Below are 22,850 nucleotides of genomic sequence, written 5' to 3'. Positions count from 1 at the left end.
AAGTTACTCTTAAACTGAGGTTCCACTGTACAGGGAAAAAAGTCACTTGTAAACCCTTACAACACACTTTATGCTACAGGTAAGCCTACATTAAGGCTTACCTGTAGCTATCCTGGATATCTCCTAAACCTGCACGATTTAGGAGATATTCCCCTGCATGTGCCAAAGTCATCGGCTTATACTCGAGTATATACGGTAAGTAATACATAATGAGCTAGTCTAGCTAGCTAGCCTTTGTCTTGCAGGTTTTTTTTTTTTTTGGGTTTACAACCACTTTAAAGTGTATGTATAGCCATTTTTTTTTTGTTTTGGATAGATTAGAGAACATTTAGAACTCCTGCCAGAATGTGTGTTGCTGTCTTTAACATTGTCTTTAACATTGGGGAGATTTTCCTCACTTTCTGCCCCAGAAACACAACAGGAAGTTAATGGAAATCCCAAAGTAAGGGGAATTCTTCTCTTAACCTCCCTGGCGGTATGATTCTTTCAGAAAAAACATGCTAAAAGCGGTACCATTATTTGCAAGGAAATTTGGCGTTTTATATTGTAGGTCTGTAATTTTTAGAAATAACTCACTTAAATCTGACCAAACAAGATTCTAATAGGCATCCCGTGTATTACATTTTTTTAAAAACAAAATTATAAATTATAATATAATAAATAATTATAAATAATTATAACAAATAATAATATAATTATAATAAAAATTATTCAATAATGTAATCAAATCAAAATCACTGAAATTTGCTCAGTTGCAGAATTGTCGCTGTCATTACTTTTATTTTTTTATGACGAATTTCCCCACAAATCGCTATCGCACAATTCTGCAAGTGATTATAATTTATTATCGCTGTTTTTTAGCTGATCTAAAACTATTTTTGACATAAAGGGACACTTTTGGTTGCTATGGACAATCTACAGTTTGCAGGGAGAAAAAAAGGTTTTTATTATATAAAATGACATGCAGGACACTGGGCAGACCACTAGGGACAGGGGGGGTGTGTTTTTTTTACATACAGTACTGTAATCTATAAGATTACAGTATACTGTGTGTATAGTGTTTGTTTACGTTTTTGAATTTGGCGCCGTTCTCCGTCCCCGTGCGTCGTAACGTCGCAGGGAACGGAGATCGGCGTCACACGGAGGCACTATGTGAATCGAGCGAGGTCCCGCTCGCTCACACAGCGCGGTGGCATCGCTGGATCCAGGGACAAGGTAAGTAAAAAGTGCCTGTGGATCTAGCGAGGCAAGCCCGTGACTGACACGGGGTTACCGATAGTAGCAAGAAAATCTAACCCCGTGTCAGTCTCGGGAAGACCGCCAGGGAGGTTAAGCTGAACATACACCGATTGACCAAATTTCGATCAGAGTGTGGGCAATGGGTGTTAAATCTCCCCAATGGGGAGACAGCAATACAAACTGGACAGAGGGTCTAACCCTTCACCGTTCTATCCAAGACTAAACAAAAGATTTTGGTACAGCATTCTTGAAGCCACCAAGACAACTTTTGTCTAGTGTCTCCTGATATTCAAATTTTTTAGATTGAAATTTGGGAGAAATTAAAACATTCAATGTTACTCATTCTTGATGTGAAACTAACTAGTTTTAAAATACAATATGTTTTCACCTAATAGCCCATTTTGCACTATCCTCTATAGTTATGGCACATGCACAGGGTATAATTTAGTATCTACATGCTCATGTAACACAACTGTAACAATTTCTGATATATTTAACAGATGAACTGCTTTTTACATTTTTCCAAAGTTGAAACACAAAGGGCATAAACCTTTGGAGGTAATTTAAGGTTCTAACAGCATTGGAAAGATGTTTGATATATATATTATTACCATACTATTACCTATACATATTATGAAATACCGTATGTATGTGTGCTTGCAAAGGTGAACATAAAACAAGTACATATAGTACACAGAGGGGGAGATTTATAAAAACTGGCAAGTGTAAAATCTGGTGCATGGAAGCCAATTAGCTTCTAATTTCAACTTGTTTAATTAAGTTTGACAAAAAAACAACCTGTAAGCTGATTGTTTTCTATGCAGAGCTGTACCAGATGTTGCACTCTCTTGTTTTTAGGAAAATCAAACCTACAGTGACCCGATGCTGAAGAGTACGGGATCTTCCACACATACTGTGGGGCATAGATATGGATATATTCAGAACACAAGTAAAAAAATAATTATTATTTTTTTTGAGCCAGGTTTCTTTCAAATTCAGGAAAATAATGGAATTTATAGGCATGTATTTGTGAATAATTAGGATTCAATAGTTATATTATTGGCAGTAAAAGGCATCTGTGATAAACAAAACATGATTTGAATCGTTTAATTGTTTTGGCCAAATTCGGGATTGAAATAATTTGTTTTAAGCAAAGAATTACAAAAATGACAGTAATATACAGTTAATATGCACGTTTCTCAACTTTGTCCTTATTAGTTAATTGACAAAACAACAGTACAATTTATCTGTAGCTAACTTTTTAGTAACAGTAATTATACAATTAAATCCACACTTTTTTTTTCTCTATCAGTGACAACATTGGAGTGTTCTTCTGTGGCCCAAGGTCTCTTTCCAAAATCCTCAATAGTATGTGTCGTTTACATACATCATCCGATCCCAAAGGAGTCCATTTTCATTTCAGTAAGGAAAGCTTCTAATGTGCTGGAGCACCAAGACTCACTAGAATCCTCTGATTGCTTTGGGTGGCATGTGGATGTGATAAATGTGCAGTATATGGTGTGGTCCCTTTTCTCTGTGGAAACCATCAATGGATCTTCTTGTTCCCACACATGCTTAAATGTCCCAAAGATCAAATGATCGTTCAAGGAGCAACTTGAACCAATATTAGCAGCTAGAACTATAAACTGATTCCAAAATAAACCAGTTTAGCAAAATAAATATTTTATTAGATTATGGTTATAATCGACTTATATGACTATTGATTATTATACAGTAACTGATTAATAGCAATTTTTATGATATCATATGAATATCTGAATAATCTTTTTTGGTTGAAAGAAGTATTGTTTTAGGGCACTTTGACAAGTTGGGGGTTTTGCAGTGGTAGTGCAAAACAGAGGGTTTACTCCACGCCAGAAGTATGTTTCAGGGCTTTTCCTGCCCACTTTTAAAAAAAGTAAGTAAACATTCACAAATAAATATCTTCCCATGCAGGGGGTTCTCACCATCAATACAACAAAATACCAACATTCTGCCTCGTGGCTCTCTATGCAGCTCTACTGCTCAGGCCTCATGCCTTGGTCCTCCAGATCATTTAACACACTTCCCTGTGCTCGTTCACCAATGCTGTACCTCTTTCAGCTCTGTGTTTTTCCTTGCAGCTTTCTGCTGCTCTGTCTCTTATAGACTCTCTCTCAGGCTTGGGCCTTGGCCTGTCCTATCCTGGACAGCATGGTGCAGACATGCACCTGTCTGTTCCTTTACATCACACACTGTCTCCCAGGAGGTTGGGACACTGAGCTCTAATCATGTCTCTAATAAAAATACTAGTACATACCTGTGCCATTAGTGTTCCTGTTTTCTCCAAAATCTGGCCTAGACTGCTATTTCATGGTCTTGACCTGTCACAGCAGATACATCAGGGTCTGTTTTAGCGCCTTCCTCAGGAGTAGGGAAGATATCAATTCTAGTCACTTCAGTTGTATATAAGCACACATTCCATGTGGATTAAAAGCAAAAAAACACTGCCCCAAAGATGCTGCCTTCTTATCTCCACCAAGTGTAATGTGAGTAGAAACAAAATGTTTTACAAGTATATGAAGGGAGCCTTGTGAGCAGGGCCGCTGTCAGGGGCCCTGTGCCACTGGCTGCAATACAACCCCAAAGCATGATTGATCCACCCCCATGCTTAACAGTTGGACAGAGGTTCTTTTCATTAAATTCTGTGCCCTTTACTCTCCAAATGTACCTTTGCTCATTCCGGCCAAAAAGTTATATTTTAACCTCATCGGTCCACAGAACTTGTTTCCAAAATGCATCAGGCTTGTCTATATGTTCATTTGCAAAGTTCAAACGCTGATTTTTGTGGTGAGGACGTAGAAGAGGTTTTCTTCTGATGACTCTTCCATGAAGACATATTTGTACAAGTATCTCTTTATAGTGGAATAGTGTACCACAACTCCAGTGTCTGCCAGATCTTTCTGGAGGGATCGTGCAGTCAAACGTGGGTTTTGAATTGCTTTTCTGACAATCCTGCGAGCTGTTCTGTCTGATATTTTTCTTGGTCTTCCAGATCTTGCTTTAACTTTCACTGTTCCTGATGACTGCCATTTCTTAATTACATTCCCGAACGGAGGATATTGACATCTGAAAACGCTTTGCTATCTTCTTATAGCCTTCTCCAGCTTTTTGAGCGTCAACTGTTTTCAGTTTCAGTTTTCTAGACAACTGCTTAGAAGAACCCATGGTGCTGATTGTTGGGCAAGGTCAGATGAGTCTGGGCATTTAAAACTTATGAGATTGACATCACCTGGTCTTCCCAGATGATGATTGATAAACAATCCATGACACTGGCAGGTCTCAGCTTTGCAAAGGGGGCAGTGCATGCTATAAATTCTGCAAGGTGCCCAAACTTTTGCAGACGCCATTTTTTTGTTTTCTGTAATTTTGAAAGTGTAAATGATGGAAATAAAATCTAACTTTTTTTGACATATTATAAGAATGTCTAATCTGTAATTTGATGCCTTTTGGAGATTTTTCCATCTTTCCTTGGCTTTGTTATGCACATTATTATTCAAATTTTTACCTGGGGTGCCCAAACTTTTGATCCCCACTGTAGAGATCGTACATTTAAAGTGTGCCCAGTAAGGAACAGAAAGAGACCATGTAATTATAAATTACCACTGAAACAAAATTTCTATATCTCGTGACATGTAATACAATATATAAAGATTAAATAGAACAGCATATCAGTATATTAACCAGAAAGGACCAGTCAGGTAAATGAAGGAAATTAACTTGTAATATTCTACCATCTTCTCTACAGCTGTAATGAAAAATTGAGTGACGGCTTGTCACCTAGTCAGGTACATCTTGTGCTGAGGTTATAGCATTCAGAAGTGACTTCCCAGAGGCATCTATGGAAGGTGCTTAAACCACAATTCACATTTTTTTAATATTTAGAACTGAAATACACAACTCTATTAATGTACAATGATTCACATATATTTGAAAAAAAACAAAACAACAACAACAAATACTGCAAGTCTGCATTACTTAATATCCAGTACCTCATGAGTCCTATTACCCCTGGGGAAAACATTGACTTGTAGGCAAGGCAGCCATCAAACATTTTGGGGCCCCTTACACAGCTTTAGGCAGGGCCCCCCTGGAGCAGAGAACCAGGGGGGGGGGGGTGAGCTGATGAAAAACAAGTGTAATCTCTTCTCTCCTGATGCGAGATAATAAGCAGGGGGTGGGGGCCCTGGGGACCATCGGGCCCCTTACAGGTGTAATGCGGAAAAAAAATGGGAGGGGGGCCAGCCGGGCCCCTGGGAACCATCAAGCCCCTTGCAGGTGTAATCCCTGTACCTCCCTGATGGTGGCCCTGCTTGTAGGATAAGGGGTTCCATTAAACAAACTAGATTTTTGTTTATAAAACAAGGAAAAAGCTAATGACCAGTTCACACCTCATGCAGTGCAGTGTGTTTTTTTTCTGCATCAAAAACGAATAAATAGTAGATTATATGATTTTCAATGACATAGTTCACTCCAGTGCAGTCAGTTTCGAACAGTACTAGAATATGGTAAAAGGCATCAAAAACGCACCTAAACACACACACGTTATACTTACCTCCACTGTGCAGCTCGTTTTGCATAGAGTGGCCCCAATCCACGTCTTCTGGGGTCCCTCGGCGGCTGTCTCTGGCCCTCCCCGCAAGAACTTCACACATTCATGCGAGTGAGTTCGCATGGTGTGTAGTCTTGCGGGGGTGCTCCTGTGATACAGCAAGCGGCTATAGCCGCTCGCTGTATCACTTGGCCCCGCCCCCCGGCACACTGTGTCATTGGATGTGATTGACAGCAGCGCCAGCCAATGGCTGCACTGCTTTCAATCCATCCACTCTAGCCAATCAACGGCCAGGCTGAGCAGTGAAGAGGATGTCGGGGGGGCGAGCGCGAGACTTTCAAAGGGCTTTCAAAGGGCCAGGTAAGTATAACGGGGGGCCAGGTGCGGTATTGCCTGAAGTTTTTTCACCTTAATGCATAGGATGCATTAAGGTGGAAAAACGTTTACCTTTACAACCCCAAATTGCTGCTTAACTATTTTATTTTTTATTTTTTACAATCTATAGAAAGGTGTATAAATCTAGCAATCAATAAATCATAAACACAACTGAGCACAAACTATACTTTAATTTGTAGATAATTGCAGTCAATGTGATAACTAATAGGATGAAATTACTTATCCATCATTGCCTTTATTTCAACTATAGAAATGAAGCCACTTAATTAAAGCTAGATAATACAATTAGCTATCATTATAGAGAGAACAAATCTCCAAGGCCTGACTTATAAAGGTCACTTTGATCTTTGTGTTTCACTTTCCACATTGTTGTGGCATGAATGTTAAAGAATATCAAAAGCCAAAACTTTTTTTTTACTCTTTTAGTTTTGGATAGAATAGGTAATGATTAAACTTGTCAATCTTCCATTGCCTAATGTAGAATATGGAAACATTGCCAATCTGAAGGTTTATTTCTACAATACCCCTAATTATATTACTATATCAATGGCCCTGCCACTGAATAAAATGGCCTATAATGTCCACGGTTGCCTCCCAAGAACTGATGAATTTTGGGTTCCCTGGGTAGAGACTCAAGATACCATTTCCCAGGAATAATAAGTGGGTAAAATCTCAAAATGACATATCTGCCACTTTGAATATATGTTTAAAAGATACAGAAGTGGTTGATCTATAGAATTTCTATTGATTTATATATACATTTGTATGTACAGTATATATAGCATTAGGACCCACAGGGGCAGATCCACGTACATCGGCGCATTAATCCGCCGGGCGTAGCATATCTAAGATACACTACGCCGCCGTAACATTTTTTTTTTTCTAATCCTCAAAGAATTTGCGCTGTAAGTTACGGCGGCGTAGTGTATCTTTGGCGGCGTAAGGGCCCAAATTCAAATGGATGTGATGGGGGCGTGTTTTATGTAAATACGTCGTGACCCGACGTAAACAACGTTTTTTTTTGAACAGCGCATGCGCCGTCCGTGGGGGTATCCCAGTGCGCATGCTCGAAATTAAACTGGAACAAGCCAATGCTTACGACGGTGACGTAATTCTACGCAAATCCCTATTCGCGAACGACTTACGCAAACGACGTAAAAAATTTAAAATTTGACGCAGGAACGACGGCCATACTTAACATTGAGTACGCCTCATAATAGCAGGGGTAACTATACGCCGGAAAAAGCCAAATGCAAACAACGTAAAAAAATGCGCCGGCCGTACATTCGTGGATCGCTGTAACTAGCTAATTTGCATACTCGATGCGGAATTCGACGGAAGCGCCACCTAGCGGCCGGCGGAAAAAATGCATCTACGATCCGACGGCGTACTAAGACGTACGCCTGTCGGATCGATCCGAGATGCAGTCATATCTTGTTTTGTAGATACAAAACAAAGATACGACGCAGGAAATTTAAAATTACGCGGCGTATCAATAGATACGCCGGCGTAATTCTTTTGTGGATCTGCCCCACTATGTTTTTTAACTGCGACAAATAAAGCTCTTGTTGGATTCTGAAGATGTGCACTGCTGCTATATACCTATTGATTGACAGTATATGTGACAACATGCACGAGTGCCCCTATGGGAAGCGGATTCCCATGGGGGCATTGGACAGAGGAGAGGGGCCAGTCACGGCGAAGGGGGACCCAAAAAAAGTGGAGGTTCGCGCCGCTAAGTGCAATTCCATTGCACAAAGCAGGTTAGTATAGACATGTTTGTTATTTTTTTAATTTTTTTAATCCCTTTACAATCACTTTAAGTATTTTATATATGTTACACACCTGTAACTTTTAAGGCATTGAACCTGATGCACACCTTCATCTGCGTTGTAGCGGAAGTGTTTACTTATGTAATAACTGGTAAGAACTGGATATACTGTGTATATAGCTTGTAAGGTTCTATTGTTTTACTGGACACACTAATACAATTTCCCTTAAAAAAAAAATAAACAACATTATATAAAATAATCAGCTTAAAGGGGTTGTAAAGGTACATTTTTTTTCCTAAATAGCGTCCTTTACCTTAGTGCAGTCCTCCTTCACTTACCTCATCCTTCGATTTTGCTTTTAACTGTCCTTATTTCTTCTGAGAAATCCTCACTTCCTGTTCTTCTGTCTTTATATACACACAGTAATGCAAGGCTTTCTCCCGGGTGTGGAGTGTCGTGCTCGCCCCCTCCCTTGGACTACAGAAGAGTCAGGACGCTCTCTACGTTGCAGATAGAGAAAGGAGCTGTGTGTTAGTGGGCGTCCTGTAGTCCAAGGGAGGATTCGAGCATGACACTTCCCACCAGGGAGAAAGCCTTGCATTACTGTGTGGAGTTACAGACAGAAGAACAGGAAGTGAGGATTTCTCAGAGGAAATAAGGACATTTAAAAGCAAAATGGAAGGATGAGGTAAGTGAAGGAGGACAGCACTAAGGTAAAGGAAGCTATTTAGGATTTTTTTGTTACCTTTACAACCCCTTTAAGGCCCCATTCACACTAGTGCAATTTCAGATGTGACTTGTGTCACACAGAATCGCATGACAATGGAAATCATTTTGTTTTCAATGGTGACTGTCCACATCAATGCAACTCACCACAGTGCGATTTTGGAAAAGTTTCCTGTACTACTTTGGTGTGATTCCAGTATGATTTTTTCCCCAATGTAATATACACACCTTATCCAAGTTGCACTGCATTATTGCACTGACATTTAGATACAAATCGAAACGCAGCAGTGTGAACCTAGCCTAAAGTGTAGGTGCACTTTTTGTAACAAATCTCCATTATTTTCCCTTATCCCTGCTGTTAGGTAGTATTCCATAAATCAGACCTCAGATGCAGCGTAGTTCCCCTCTACAGACTCTGTTATTCTGCGTATTTACTTTAATTTTCCTTCCAGTGTGCAGGTATAACTACAAGTTTGATAAATATGAAAAAGAAAGCACAACTTTTGCATATGTTAGCAGCTAGGCAATGCTGTATCCTGGCCTAGGCCAACAAGGCCCAGGCCTAGGGCAGCACTTTGCAGGGGGGCAGCACGGAAAGAGTCCCTGCTGGCTTGCTCTACACTGTTAGTGTTGCACCAGTCTTATGACTGGGCTGCCCCATAGCCAAACAGGAAGTGAGAGGAAATCTATGCAAATTAGGGGAATCCATTGCCTCCCCCCCATGCCCTCAGAACTAGTGTTCACACTTGAAAATTTCAGTGTGGGTCCTAAAAGGGAAGGGGTGTGGCCTTGACAGGAAGGGGTGGGTCATATTTAAATTAGGGGATGCACGAGTTTAGTCAGGCCTAAGGTAGCAAAAAAACTAAATACACCATTGCAGCTAGGAGTGTGTAGGTACTGAGATGAAGTTTTAGCTAGTATTCTTTGACAAAACAAGCTAAATTATATCTAGTAACAGCCCTGTGACTTCTTTGCCTGCTTGTTTTGGAGAAAGTGAGGAGAGCAGATGCAGAAGATTTTAAGGGTTTTAATGTTTACAAGATTGGAGAATGGAGGGTTCACTTTTATAAGAACAAAACATATAAGTTAAATGATTTATATGTATGTACATAGACATCTCTCACAACCCTGTCTTCATCCACACGCACCTTACTATACATTTTGATCTCCAGTCCTTGCGAGAAAACACAAGCTCCAGCCTGCCCTGCCAGGTTATGACAAGGCAGACTGGAAATTGTAGTTTTAAAAAGCTGTACAAAGCTGTGAGTGTTTTAGAAATGTGACAAATGATCCAATAAGTGCCAGAATTTTTGTTTGGTGAGGGGGTAAAAGCACTTCCTAGCAGAGGCGTAGTTTAAAGCTTGTGGGCCACAATGCAAAAGTTGACCTGGTGACCCCACTACTACCCACTGTGCGCAAAGATATGGTAGCTGTATGGTGGTTGTCTCTTTCCTGATGCCGGCAACTCGTGCACACAAGGTGGTTGCTGGCAGGCCACACTCTAAGCTGCCAGGTGAAAATGGTGGGCTTGAATGTAAAAGAGGAAACTCAGAGGGCCCAGCCTGGGCTGAATGGACCCTCTGACTTCCAGATTCACCACTTTCACCCAGCAGCTCAGAATGTTGCCACTACCCCCCTTGTGTGTGCACAAGCAGGGCTGAGTATAGGGTTGCCACCTGTATGGGAATGACCTGGACAGCCTGGGTTTTGACAGCTGTGTCCAGTTTTGTGTCCTCCTGACACCGGACACAGCAGCATAGGCTCCAGACCAGTCCCAGCCCCAGTCTGGGAAGTACCTGCAGCAGCCCTGGCATCACCAGCACACAGCATCATGCCTTCCTCCTTACCACCCCCCACTCTCTGAGTCCCACCAGCAGCACTTCACAACCACCCGCTCCTGTGGCTTCAGTGAAGAGTGCTTCCTCCTGGCTCCCTCCCTTCCCATCACCACCTCTGTGTTAGAATAGGTGCTTTCTCTCTGAGCTCTCCCACCAGCAGACTCCCCCCCCCCAGAAGAAGAACCCCCCACAATATGCTGATCAGGCAACTGCTGAACTCTCTCCCTCTCTACCGCCAGAAGCACCCCCCCCCCTGTTCCCCGCTCCAGTGTTCTGCGGTGCCAATGTCCTGTAATGCATCTCTTCCGCTGCTGATAAAAGTGATCTTGCGGTGAATCCGCCACGGAGACCACTTTTATCTGAAAGAGGACAGCCCGCCGTTTCAGAAAATACTGGGGTTATGGCAGCTATCTACTTTCATAACTCTGGTATTCTATGTCAAGGTACCAATGTAAGGAAGGCAGACTATGTTATTTCTAATTATTAAATCCATTAATTAATGAAATAAAAAGTAAAATTAATTATCCACATATTGGTATAGACCTTTGTTTACATGCAGCTTTCCAATTAGGAAGTATTGCCCTGTATATGCATTTAGATGAAGTTTGCTAAACTCTTCACAATGTTTCTTTCTTGACATCCAGACAGTTATTTCTTTTTAAATAAGCTAAATGATATAGCTGACATTACATATTTCTGCTCACTGCCACAAAACAAAGGCCTCAGTTACAGTAATTTCTAAGGTCTTTTGAATCATTCCTCTCATATTTGATGAGTCCGTTGATCTAAAAAGGCTCTTTGATCTTCGAAGAATGAATAACAAGGGGAGTGAACATCTGTTTCAAAACTGTCCAGCTTCTGAAGAATGCCTCATCCCCTTTATTGAGCCCAGAAAGAAAATCCTATTATATTTATTAGTAGAAATGATCAAGCAAATATTTTAGCATTTTATTTTATCTCTGAGGCTATATGTCTTTATGTTCCCATTTAAATATGAAAGGTAGATATATTTCTGTGATAATGTGACACAAATGTACTTTATAGACTTTTTAAATGTGATAATAATTATACATTAACTGCTTCAGTATTAGGCTTCACAAGGATAGAAACATTCATGGAGACTACCTATTGTACTTAATTATAATCAAGCTGTGGCTCATAAAAATGTAATCTCTGCATTCAGAATCCACCTATGCAAGTTATTTTATTATGAAATTCTGCAAAATATATTTAACATGGCACTGGCAAGGTTTTGGAAGTCATAAAGCAACTAAAACTGGTACACCATAAATGCATTAATTATTTCATGACAACAAAAAATTGTGCAGGTAATACATGGCTAATGTAATGTTCATCATAATTGTAGAGAGGAAAAAGAGCCACATGAAAGTATCAAGGTGTAACTAAGTAGCTCAAAGACAAAGGTCATCAGGGTGCAAGCTAAAGTTATTTCCTTAAACATTTGCATCATCTGGTGATACTTAAAGTGTTATGCCGCGTACACACGATCGGAATTTCCGACAGCAAATGTTCAATGTGAGTTTTTGATCTGATATTCCGTCTGAATTTCCGCACTGCCTATTAAACTTAATTTTTCTCGGCTCGTCGTACGTGTTGTACGTCACCATGTTCTTGACGTTCGGAATTTGCGACAACATTTGTGTGACCATGTGTATGCAACACAAGTTTGAGCCAACATTCCGCCGGAAAACAGACTGTTTTCATCAGACAAACTGATCGTGTGTGGGCCCCATCGGTTTGTTTTCCATCGGTGAAAAAAAATAGAACATGTTTTAAATTTTTCCTATGGATAAAAAACTGATGGAAAAAAACGATCGTCTGTGTGGAAGTCCATCGGTCAAAAATCCACGCATGCTAAGAATCAAGTCAACGCATGCTCGAAAGCATTGAACTTCAATTTTTTCAGCACGTCGTAGTGTTTTACGTCACAGCGTTTTGTCACGGTCGGATTTTTGACTGATGGTGTGTAGGCAAGACTGATGAAAGTCAGCTTCATCGGATATCCGACGGAAAAATCCATCGGATTAGATTCCATCAGATATCTGATCGTGTGTATGAGGCTTAAGGCTGCAGGACCCCTGACCCTCTGTCTGGCAGTGCTGGTTGACTCTGTGCTGATCACATACACTCCCAAGAAAAAAACCTCTATAGCAATACACACCAAACTGAGCATGTGCGGCTTGTCTCCAAGGCTCTGCTCTATCAGAAAACATATTGGGGGACTGTGAAAGAAGGGGAGGATCAGAGAAGACAGGATTAAACAGCCTTTTTACACAATGCAGAGGATTAACCCCCTAGGTTCAACAGGGAGTATAACAAGCATATTTTACTGCATATACAGACTGATTTTACTTTTTTGTTGCAAATGTAATATCTACAGTTATCTGGGATACTCATGATCCCTGGAGAGAGCCATGAGTATTTTTTATTTTTATATGACACAATTCACTTTTGTATAACACTGGCAGAATAAACATGTTTTGTGGGCAAATATAATAAAATCTTCCTAGTATGGCAAGGGCCAGAATTTATTCCTACAAGATGTAGGGGTTATGTTGTTGTATGAGAGATAATCCACCCTGTTTCATAGGTTGGATTCTTAAATATATTTGGGGTGTAGTAGGCACCACTAGTATTCTCCTTCTGTAAACCCAGCCATAAAGTAGTCCCAGTCATAATGGTGAGTTAAATTTTCCAAAACCCTGAAACAAAACCCATCTACTGTCCCTTTGATGAAGGGTTTGCAAATGCTGGTCAGTGCTATTGGATAATTGGAAAGCTCCCCATTGAGGGCAAAAACTACAGTAAAAAACATTAAAGTTCAAACCCACTAAGGTTCTCACCCTCTTTACTCGTGTCTCTCTTGGAGATATTTTTCCCTCTCCTCTTTTCCCAATGACAGAATGGAAATTCTTCTCTGTGGGGACACCACCAGCAATCCTTATCCAAAAAATAAGAAAAAAAATAATTGGTTGAAGTTTGGCTCGACTACTATTGTAAAAAGAAAACACTCTTCCTATATGGACACTTTGGGATGAAAAATGTATTTGATGAATCTTTAAGTTATCTTATGTATAATTGTACTAATTAATAATGTCACTTCTAAGGCCACGTACACACGGTCGGTCCATCCGATGAGAACGGTCCGAAGCTGACTGATGGTCTGATGTGCCTACACACCATCAGTTAAAAAAACGATCGAGTCCGTAAAACACAACGACGTGCAGAGAAAAATGAAGTTCAATGCTTCCAAGCATGCGTCGACTCGATTCTGAGCATGCGCGGGTTTTTAACCAATGCTTTTGCATACTAACCATCGTTTTTGACCTATCGGTTAGGCGTCCATCGGTTCAATTTTAAAGCAAGTGCTAAAATGTTTGACCGAAGGATAACTGACCGATGGGGCGCACACACGATCGGTTTGGACAGATGAAAAGGTCCTTCAGTCCGTTTTCATCGGTTTGGACCGACCGCGTGTACGCGGCCTAAGTCTTATTTTTACTAAACTAAACAATGCAATATCTATACAAACACAACACAAAGTGGGGATTTAAAAAAAATACCACAAACATGTAAATAAAAGCTTTATCCTTCCCTTTATTTTGTACAATAAAGTGAAATTTCTGTATTGATCAAATAAAAAACCAAAGCCAAATTATCATCCACAGTGCAACATTCAGGGAACAAACATTTATAATGTTTCCCCTATAAGACCTGGTTCACTCTATTGCATCTTGAAAGGCACCCGACTTACGGTGTGACTTTGCCAAGTGACTTCCTGATGATTTTCTGGCTACTTGAATAGTTTTGCCGTGTTTACATGCCGCGTTTAGCCACGTTTGCATCCAGAAGCATTTTTTTTTCAAATAGTCAAAAATTAAAAAGTCTGTAAACTAAATGGGCTAGATTCAGCAAGACTTACGACGGGCGTATCAGTAGATACGCCGCCGTAAGTCCGAATCCGCGCCGTCATATCTTTAAGCGTATGCTCAAATTGAGATACGCTTAAATGTTGCTAAGATACGACCGGCGTAAGTCTCCTACGCCGTCGTATCTTAGATGTCTATTTACGCTGGCCGCTAGGGTCGTGTACGCTGATTTACGCCTAGAATATGTAAATCAGCAAGATACGCCTATTCACGAACGTACGCACGGCCGTCTCAGTAAATATACGCCGTTTACGTAAAGCGTTTTCAGGCGTAAAGATAAACCACCAAAAAGATGGCGCAGCCAATGTTAAGTATGGACGTGGGACATTTTACGTCGTTTGCGTAACTCGTCCGTGAATGGGGCTGGGCGTAAGTTACGTTCACGTCGAAAGCATTGACTATTTGCGACGTGATTTGGAGCATGCGCACTAGGATACGTCCACGGACGGCGCATGCGCCGTTCGTTCGAAGCGTCATTTACGTGAGGTCAAGATTAATTTACATAAAACACGCCCACCTCTTCCACATTTGAATTAGGCGGGCTTACGCCGGCCAATTTACGATACGCTGCCGCAACTTACGGAGCAAGTTCTTTGTGAATACTGCACTTGCCCATCTAAATTGCGGCGGCGTAGCGTAAATAACATACGCTACGCCCGCAGAAAGTTAAGCCGCCATACGTGAATCTAGCCAAATGTGGCTAAATGCGAGTTACCACGTTTACATGCGTTTACAAGCTGTTATAGGTGTTTGGCGTTTCAAATGTCCCTGAACATCTGTCCTGGTTGCTTTCTTTTGTTTTCCAAAAAATGCTTCTAAACTCAACTGCCTATAAACTACTATAAACGACCCTGTGTACATGTACTGATAAGATAACATAGAGGAGAATTCGGGGGCAGCTAAAAAAACGCCCAACTGCTCTTAAAATTAATTTTCCCAGGAGCAGTGTACATGCAGCCAAATGCCGCGTACACACGATAATTTTTCGGCTTGTAAAAAACGCTTTTCAGCCTCTAGAAAAAACAACGTTTTTTCCAACTTCATCATTAATACGACATTGCCCACACACGATCGTTAAAAAAAAATGCTCTAGCAAAGCGCGGTGACGTACAACACGTAAGACGGCACTATAAAGGGGAAGTTCCATTCAGGTGGCGCCACCCTTTGGGCTGCTTTAGCTGATTTTGTGTTAGTAAAAGACGATTCACGCTTTTCTGTCTGTTACAGCGTGATGAATGTGCTTACTCCATTACGAACGGTAGTTTTACCAGAACGAGCGCTCCCGTCTCATAACTTGCTTCTGAGCATGAAGCCCACACACGATCGTTTTAAATGACATTTTTTTAAAACATAGTTTTTTACATGCCGAAAAATGATCGTGTGTACTGTACACGGCATATGACTTGAGGATTTGAACTACACTTTCAAGGCCAGTAATTGTTTCTTTTAAAATCCCATAGAACCTACACCTACATTGCCTGTTCTAAAAAATGCATTATGGGAAGTCTGAAATTCTTCCTGCACTGGTAAGACTCGGAAATATGTGCTCAGCTTCAAAGCCCAGCAATTGTATCTATGAAGATATTACAGCAGAATAGCCAATATAGTTAAGTTGATTGATAAAGAAGTACAACATGATGACTAAAACGCCTTTGCCACTTGTAAGGCTCATATATAATGAACTGGATACTACTAAAGAGAAATAACTCTCCTATGAGACAGGAAAAAAAAACCCTGAAGAGCCTGAAGGATCACTGATATTAAGGTACTGAGATTTAACTGAAGGGAAAGAGACACTGGAAGAATACAAGCTTGTCACTGAAGATTTTGGAAAACATTCGTACTACAGATCTATAAATCCCTGATTCTGTTGAGAAGTAAAAAAAAAATTTAGGGAAACTTTAGACTATGGATAAGCTACAGTAAATGGTTCATACAAAAGTAATTTTCTGCTTGGACAATGCAGAGATTGTAATGCCACTACCTCGTCGCATCCACCTCGTCCAATCAGAGAACACTTTACATAAATTGAATGAATTGAAATGCAAAGTGTTCTCTGAGTGCCGCCTGTGCTGAGTAAGCAAGCGCTTGTGTTCACTAAGCACTAAGCAGCCGGACAGCCCAAAAGCTGGGCAATCAGTACAACGATTACCCCTGCTGTGCTATTTTGTTCTGACAGGGGCATGCCCCCCCCCCCAAGCCAGAACACTCCAGTCAGCGCTCTCAGCCATTGGCTGTGAGTGCTGATTGGAAGCCGATCGGCGGACCTTTTTCGAACATTCCCCTTCTGGCAGTAGTTCTGGCTGCAGAACACACGGTCCGAATGTTGGCTAGATTCTATGTGTAGCGCCCCCTTACTTTCAGTATGGGCACTACGCTAAAGTTAATGGGGAATAGGAGAGTTACTTTGCTCCTATTCACAATTTGTTAAAATTTTGGGACTTCTGTCATTCCAGAAATGTCCACTGGGTCAGTCTGTGATCCAGGGATGCAGTGCCACCCCTGGCCAGCAGTTGGCGCCAGAGGGGTTCTGGCAGAGTAAGTTTCTCCAGCAGCCAATCAGAGGAGCTTTTTCCCTCATGGGGCGTGCTGGAGAGGAGTATATCTGTGACAGGTGTCATGTGCTCTAAACCTTTTTCGCGGGGTCCCCGTTCCAGGTGCGGCATCCACCTTCAGGGTGCGCGCATCCATGGACCCCGCCGGCGTGACCCACCTGGCCAATACTGCAGAATATACAAACCCTCATCCGGAGGTACAAGGGGACCCCAGTAACTTGCTGGGTTCCCAGTTCTATTGAAAGGATCCCAGGCTGGGTGTCGTTCGATTGGGGAGTCGGTTTGAGGAGGACCCGGAGGCAGGTCGTCCAACAGAGCCTGAACAAACCAATTGGGGATCCGGTGACCAGAGTACTGACAGGTATGTTTGCTGTCATCTGGTGACCAAGTGCAGAAATCTACTGGGAGGATTCGCTCCACTTATCTACCTAGCTCAGTTATTGTAATTGACCTGTGACACAGTCCCTAAAGCCAGGCCTGCAAGATAGGCCTGTTCCTCCCAGAAATCCTAAGTGACATCTCGCCTGCCAGACTTGTAAAAAAGGAGTCTGTCCGGGGGCACTTTACCCACTCAGTTGGAGTGGCGACGAGTTACAAATTGGTACTTTACAGAGCAGTGCTGACTGCTCCATTTAATATCCAGGCCTAATACTGCAAGGTTTTCTCTCTCTCTCTCTCTTCATCAACCTCATCCTTCCCAATTTATGTTGATGTTGGCTGTGTTGGCCTGGAAAATAAAGCATTGAAAACGTTTTTATTCACTGTCTGGACTTTCGTTCACTGTCTGTTTTTACAATTACACCCCTGGGCCATATCAAGGTAACTCAATATGCCGATCCCAAAAACAAACCAGCGACTCCTGTGGGGGTAGCGCTATATATGGAACTGGCCGATGCTGCCTGACATTCGTTTCATGTGTACGAGGCTTAAGGAAATGCACATGTGTTGCAGCATGCCACAACACCATAGCGCATTGTGTTAGAATTGTTGTGGCACATCCAATTTTCAGCAGCCTTACTACAATGTGTGTTAATATGCATGTGTTAACACACTGCTAGGATCTGGAATAAAAACGCACATAGTGGGTCCATTCATACTAGGGCTATTACATCATGTGGGCAGGAAATCATACCATATCATTTCATGCAGGGTCTGCTAGTTAATACACATGGGATCACTGGACCCTGCTAACACTGGTGTTGATTTACTAAAGGAAAGTATACTGTACACTTTTGCAAGTGCAGTTGTTCCAGAGCGTAGAAATGAGGGAGAGTATGACCTGCAGTAGACACAGTAGACATGTATTATTCGCCATTAATTATGAGACTTAAAATTCCAGAAAGGACAGGGAGAATCCTCCTCTACTCATCACATCTGATGGTTCCTAGTTGTCACATAGAACTGGCTCACACATGGTCTCCAGTACATCATCATTATCTGACTCACAGCCAGATACTCGTGGCTTCAGATGCTTATTGCTTCTTCGACTTTCCAGTACCATGATTTGCAACATAGGTAACAATCACTAACAATACCATGAATGGCTTCTCCTCTACTTTGCATCTCACTTCATGCTTTATATCATACTGGAACATTGGACATCATCATATAGCTCTTCTTTCTCCTACTGTAAGTTAAAGTTAAAGCTGACCTTTACTCAATAGATGTACTTAGGCATCATTGTGCAAGTCCCCACCACCACAATCTAAAATGGCAAAAAATAAAAGTTTAACTTTTTTTTAAAAAAAATAGTGTTCCTTACTTCCCTGGCTGCCATTTTCAACTGGGTGAGAATTATGTCTGCTTTTCTCTGAGGCTTCCTGAGCAATGCACGTCACATATCCCAGGAGGCTGCGGGAACAAAAACACACAACACACAACAGCCAGCCAGTGAGTGGAGCTAGCATGTGTCATCAGGAGTCGTTTGCCTGAACTCGGAAGAGGCATCTGAGTTCCCAATGACATCAGACAAGAGGATGGTGAAGCAGGACTCGGGCTGTGGCACCTAAGCAGTGGATTGCAGAAGGACAAAGGGCTAATCTCCACATTATATAACTACCTTATCAACCTAAATCTACCTGAAAAATCAGGCCCTATGCTACGATGGGAAGCAGACTTAGGTAGCTCCATCCCAATAGACACTTGGTACAAAATGATAGATAACCTTTATAAGAGCAATCAGGCAGCTGCTTTTAGAGAATCCCCACTGAAGGTACTTACTAGGTGGTATATGACTCCAGCTAAAATCCACTCCTTTTATTTTGGAGCTACGGTCATCTGGAACCAATATGGCGAGCCATGGCACATAGACTTCAAAGTTCTATTAAAAATAATATTTCCCTCACACCTCATTTGTGCCTGCTATATGCCAGAGTCCCAGATGTCCCCATCTCTTGCAATAGACTGATGCATTTATTGGTCAGCGCCATTCAGTGGATGATAGCTCTCAACTGGAGATCTCAAAATTTGCAGTGGTCCCAGGTTGAATCTAGAATGGAGACAATGAAACTCTCTAAGAAAATCCATCACACATTGTTTGATAGTATGCAAGAATTCTCCAAGAAATGGAACTACTGGTCCTAAATCCATAGGTAACACTGGGCCAAATTCACAAAAGAGATACGACGGCGTATCAACTGATACGCCGTTGTATCTCTGTGATCCGCCTGTCCTAACTATGCGGCTGATTCATAGAATCAGTTACGCATAGCTAGCCCTAAGATCCGACAGGTGTAATTGACTTACACTGTCGGATCTTAGGATGCAATTCTAGGCCAGGCCGCTAGGTGGCGAGGCCATTGCGGTCGGCGTAGAATATGCAAATGACTAGTTACGGCGATCCACGAACGTCCGTGTTACCCGTCACTCTAACTTTACGTTGTTTCCGTCGAGATACGCGTCGTAAAATTAGGGCTGAGCCCTAGGTGTTCTAAGCCATGTTAAGTATGGGCGTCGTTCCCGCGTCGAAATTTAAAAAATAACGTTGTTTGCGTAAGTCGTCCGTGAATGGCGCTGGATGCCATTTACGTTAACGTCTAAACAAATGACGTCCGTGCGACGTCATTTAGCGCAATGCACGCCGGGTAATTTTCCCGACGGAGCATGCGCAGTACGTCCGGCGCGGGAACGCGCCTAATTTAAATGGTGCCCGCCCCATTTGAATTGGGCGGGCTTGCGCTGAGCGCATTTACGTTACACCTCCGCAAGTTTACAGGTAAGTGCTTTGTGAATCAGGCACTTACGCTGCAAACTTGTGGCGGTGTAACATAAATGGATTACGTTACGCCGCCGCTGCGTAGCGGAAATGTATGTGAATCTGGCCCACTATTCTTCTCCAAACCCCTCATATCGCCGCTCACACCTATTGCCTTAATACTGACTCTCTCAAATGTATAATCATAAGTGTAATGATTCTACCTGGTCTTATAATCATAGACACCAAATAACACTAAATAACACTAAGTTTCATATGTAACCTACTCCTACAACTCTTATTCTCACCTTGTATAATGCCTTGGTATTTCATATCGCAACTTATCTACCTTTGTTCTTTTTGTACCAATATGATACACATCCACTGTACTGTACTTTTTATTTTCCTGTCTTTCCAAATAAAGTAATTTGTAAACAGAGAGCCGATCACAATCTCCTACCATGCGAATTGGATGCGGGGAAAATTGCATCCAATTCGCATATATGTGAACCCAGCCTCAAACTTTCTGAAAAACAGTAAAAAAGCATGCATAGTTTGAGGAGGGGGATTGAGCAGCTCATTGACTCAGTCAATGAAGTGGATTTACTAAAGGAGTTAAAGTGACACTAAATTCTGGTTTAAAAAGATATATTCTAGTTAAGTATACTGTATATTCTTAAAGGGGTTGTAAAGGTTCGTTTTTTATTTTCTAAATAGGTTCCTTTAAGCTAGTGCATTGTTGGTTCACTTTCCTTTCCTTTCGATTTCCCTTCTAAATGTTTTTTTTCTTTGTCTGAATTTCTAACTTCCTATTCCTGTGTGTGCGTCTCCCCGCAGGGATGTAGTCCCAAGGGAGGGGGCAAGCATGCTGACAAACCCCCAGCCAGAACGGCTTGGATGATGGGGGCAAGCAAGGAAGTGAACCAACAATGCACTAGCTTAAAGGAACCTATTTCGAAAATAAAAACGAACCTTTACAACCCCATTTACCCAAAAAAGTACCTTCCATTGCTCATTGCTCTCAGCCTTCTGCAAATCGCCAATTGTTTTTATTTCTTTTTTGCTGTTGTGATACGATTTTCTGTTAGAGAGTAGAGAGGGTGACTATGAAGAAACATAGTCACCCTCTCTTGCTTGGACTCTAGCATTTCTGGTGTGCATAGAGCAGTGCACATACCTGAAACAAACACGCGTTGCTTGTTCCAGACAAACGGAAGTGAGGGGAAAGAAGAGATTCAAGAGCTCACATAGGACGTTACACGAAGGCAGAAAAACATAGTAAGAAAAAATATAATAAATAATAGACTATTATTAGGGAAATGAAGTGGTGGATATGTATGGATTATTTCTGGAGAATAAGGATATTGTTTAGTGTCACATAATAAATTGTGTGGCTATTCATTTTATATATACAATCATGTGAAAAGCAAACTCCCATTTATTTCATCATGAATGCACATGATGGTATAACTAAAAATAATATTTACTTAATTTATTGTGTGGAAATTCTGAGCTCCTTTAGTGAATCAGCCTCAATGTGCAAAGTAGAATTCCTTTCCTGCCGTGACTGTGAAAGTTAGCTAGCAATCAAATCAAGGATTCCAGGAGCTTGGTTTAGCATAACTAGCTTTCTGGTAATTTGTGACAATCATTTGCTGTTGATGATGCATTACCTTCCCGCCTGTCCTTGATATTTTTAGTTTGGGTTAGGTGACCACTGGAAACAATTCTTTCACTGCCACCTGTCTTTCTTGAGATGATATTGACATTTGGAGTGACAATAGTATACTTAAAAAAACAAATATATCTAGATGGTGTATATATATATATTTACCATCGTACGTGGAAGGCCTACATCTCTATGTGTGAAGAGATGAAGTGTCCCCCCCCGTACATATGTGATGTCCCGGATTCTGCTGTTTTTACAGCGTGGAGTGGATCAGGCTCTCGCCTTAAGTACGGTTAAGAGTCAGATCTCGGCTCTAGCTGTCTACTTTCAGCGACCCTTGGCGGCGCACTCCTTGGTGCGTACGTTTGTGCAGGGGGTCCGGCATGTGGCCCCTCCTGTGCGTCCTCCACTGCCTCAATGGGACTTGAATTTAGTTCTTTCGGTGCTTCAAGAAGCTCCGTTTGAGAACATTCAGAAGATTCCTTTGTTGACTCTGTCCCAGAAGGTGTTTTTTCTGGTGGCATCTACTTCGGTCAGATGGGTATCTGAACTGGCGGCCTTGTCTTGCAAGGCTCCTTACTTAGTCATCCATGAGGATAAAGTGGTGCTGCGGCCACAGCCATCATTCCTTCCAAAGGTTTCGGCTTTTCACATTATTGAGGACATTGTCTTGCCATCCTTATGTCCTTGGCTGAAAAACCTGAAGGAGGCCACTTTGCATTCCTTGGACGTGGTTCGGGCCCTACGGGTGTACTTGTCTGCTATGGCTCCGTTTCGGAAGTCGGACTCACTGTTCGTGTCGGTGACTGGTCCTAAGAAAGGTCTGGTGGTCTCGTCGGCCACCATTTCTAGGTGGATCAGGCAGGTCGTGCTCCAGGCCTATGTCCTAAAGGGGCGGGCGCCTCCCTTTCGGGTTACGGC

General features: G+C 41.7%; 1 protein-coding gene across 1 annotated transcript in view; it reads left to right on the top strand.

Moving 5' to 3' along the window:
- Positions 1-2,947, top strand: part of NOX3 (NADPH oxidase 3) — a 57,300-nt gene extending 54,353 nt beyond the window's left edge. The window contains exon 13 of the mRNA XM_040350970.1: positions 2,552-2,947. Within this exon, the coding sequence (XP_040206904.1) occupies positions 2,552-2,678 (127 nt within the window). The 3' untranslated portion in view covers positions 2,679-2,947. The remainder of the gene's footprint in view (positions 1-2,551) is intronic.
- Positions 2,948-22,850: the final 19,903 nt, after the last annotated feature.

This window comes from Rana temporaria, chromosome 4 (assembly GCF_905171775.1).
Source record: "Rana temporaria chromosome 4, aRanTem1.1, whole genome shotgun sequence".
In the NCBI taxonomy this organism is placed as follows: domain Eukaryota; kingdom Metazoa; phylum Chordata; class Amphibia; order Anura; family Ranidae; genus Rana; species Rana temporaria.
This window is presented reverse-complemented; position numbering and strand designations above follow the sequence as displayed.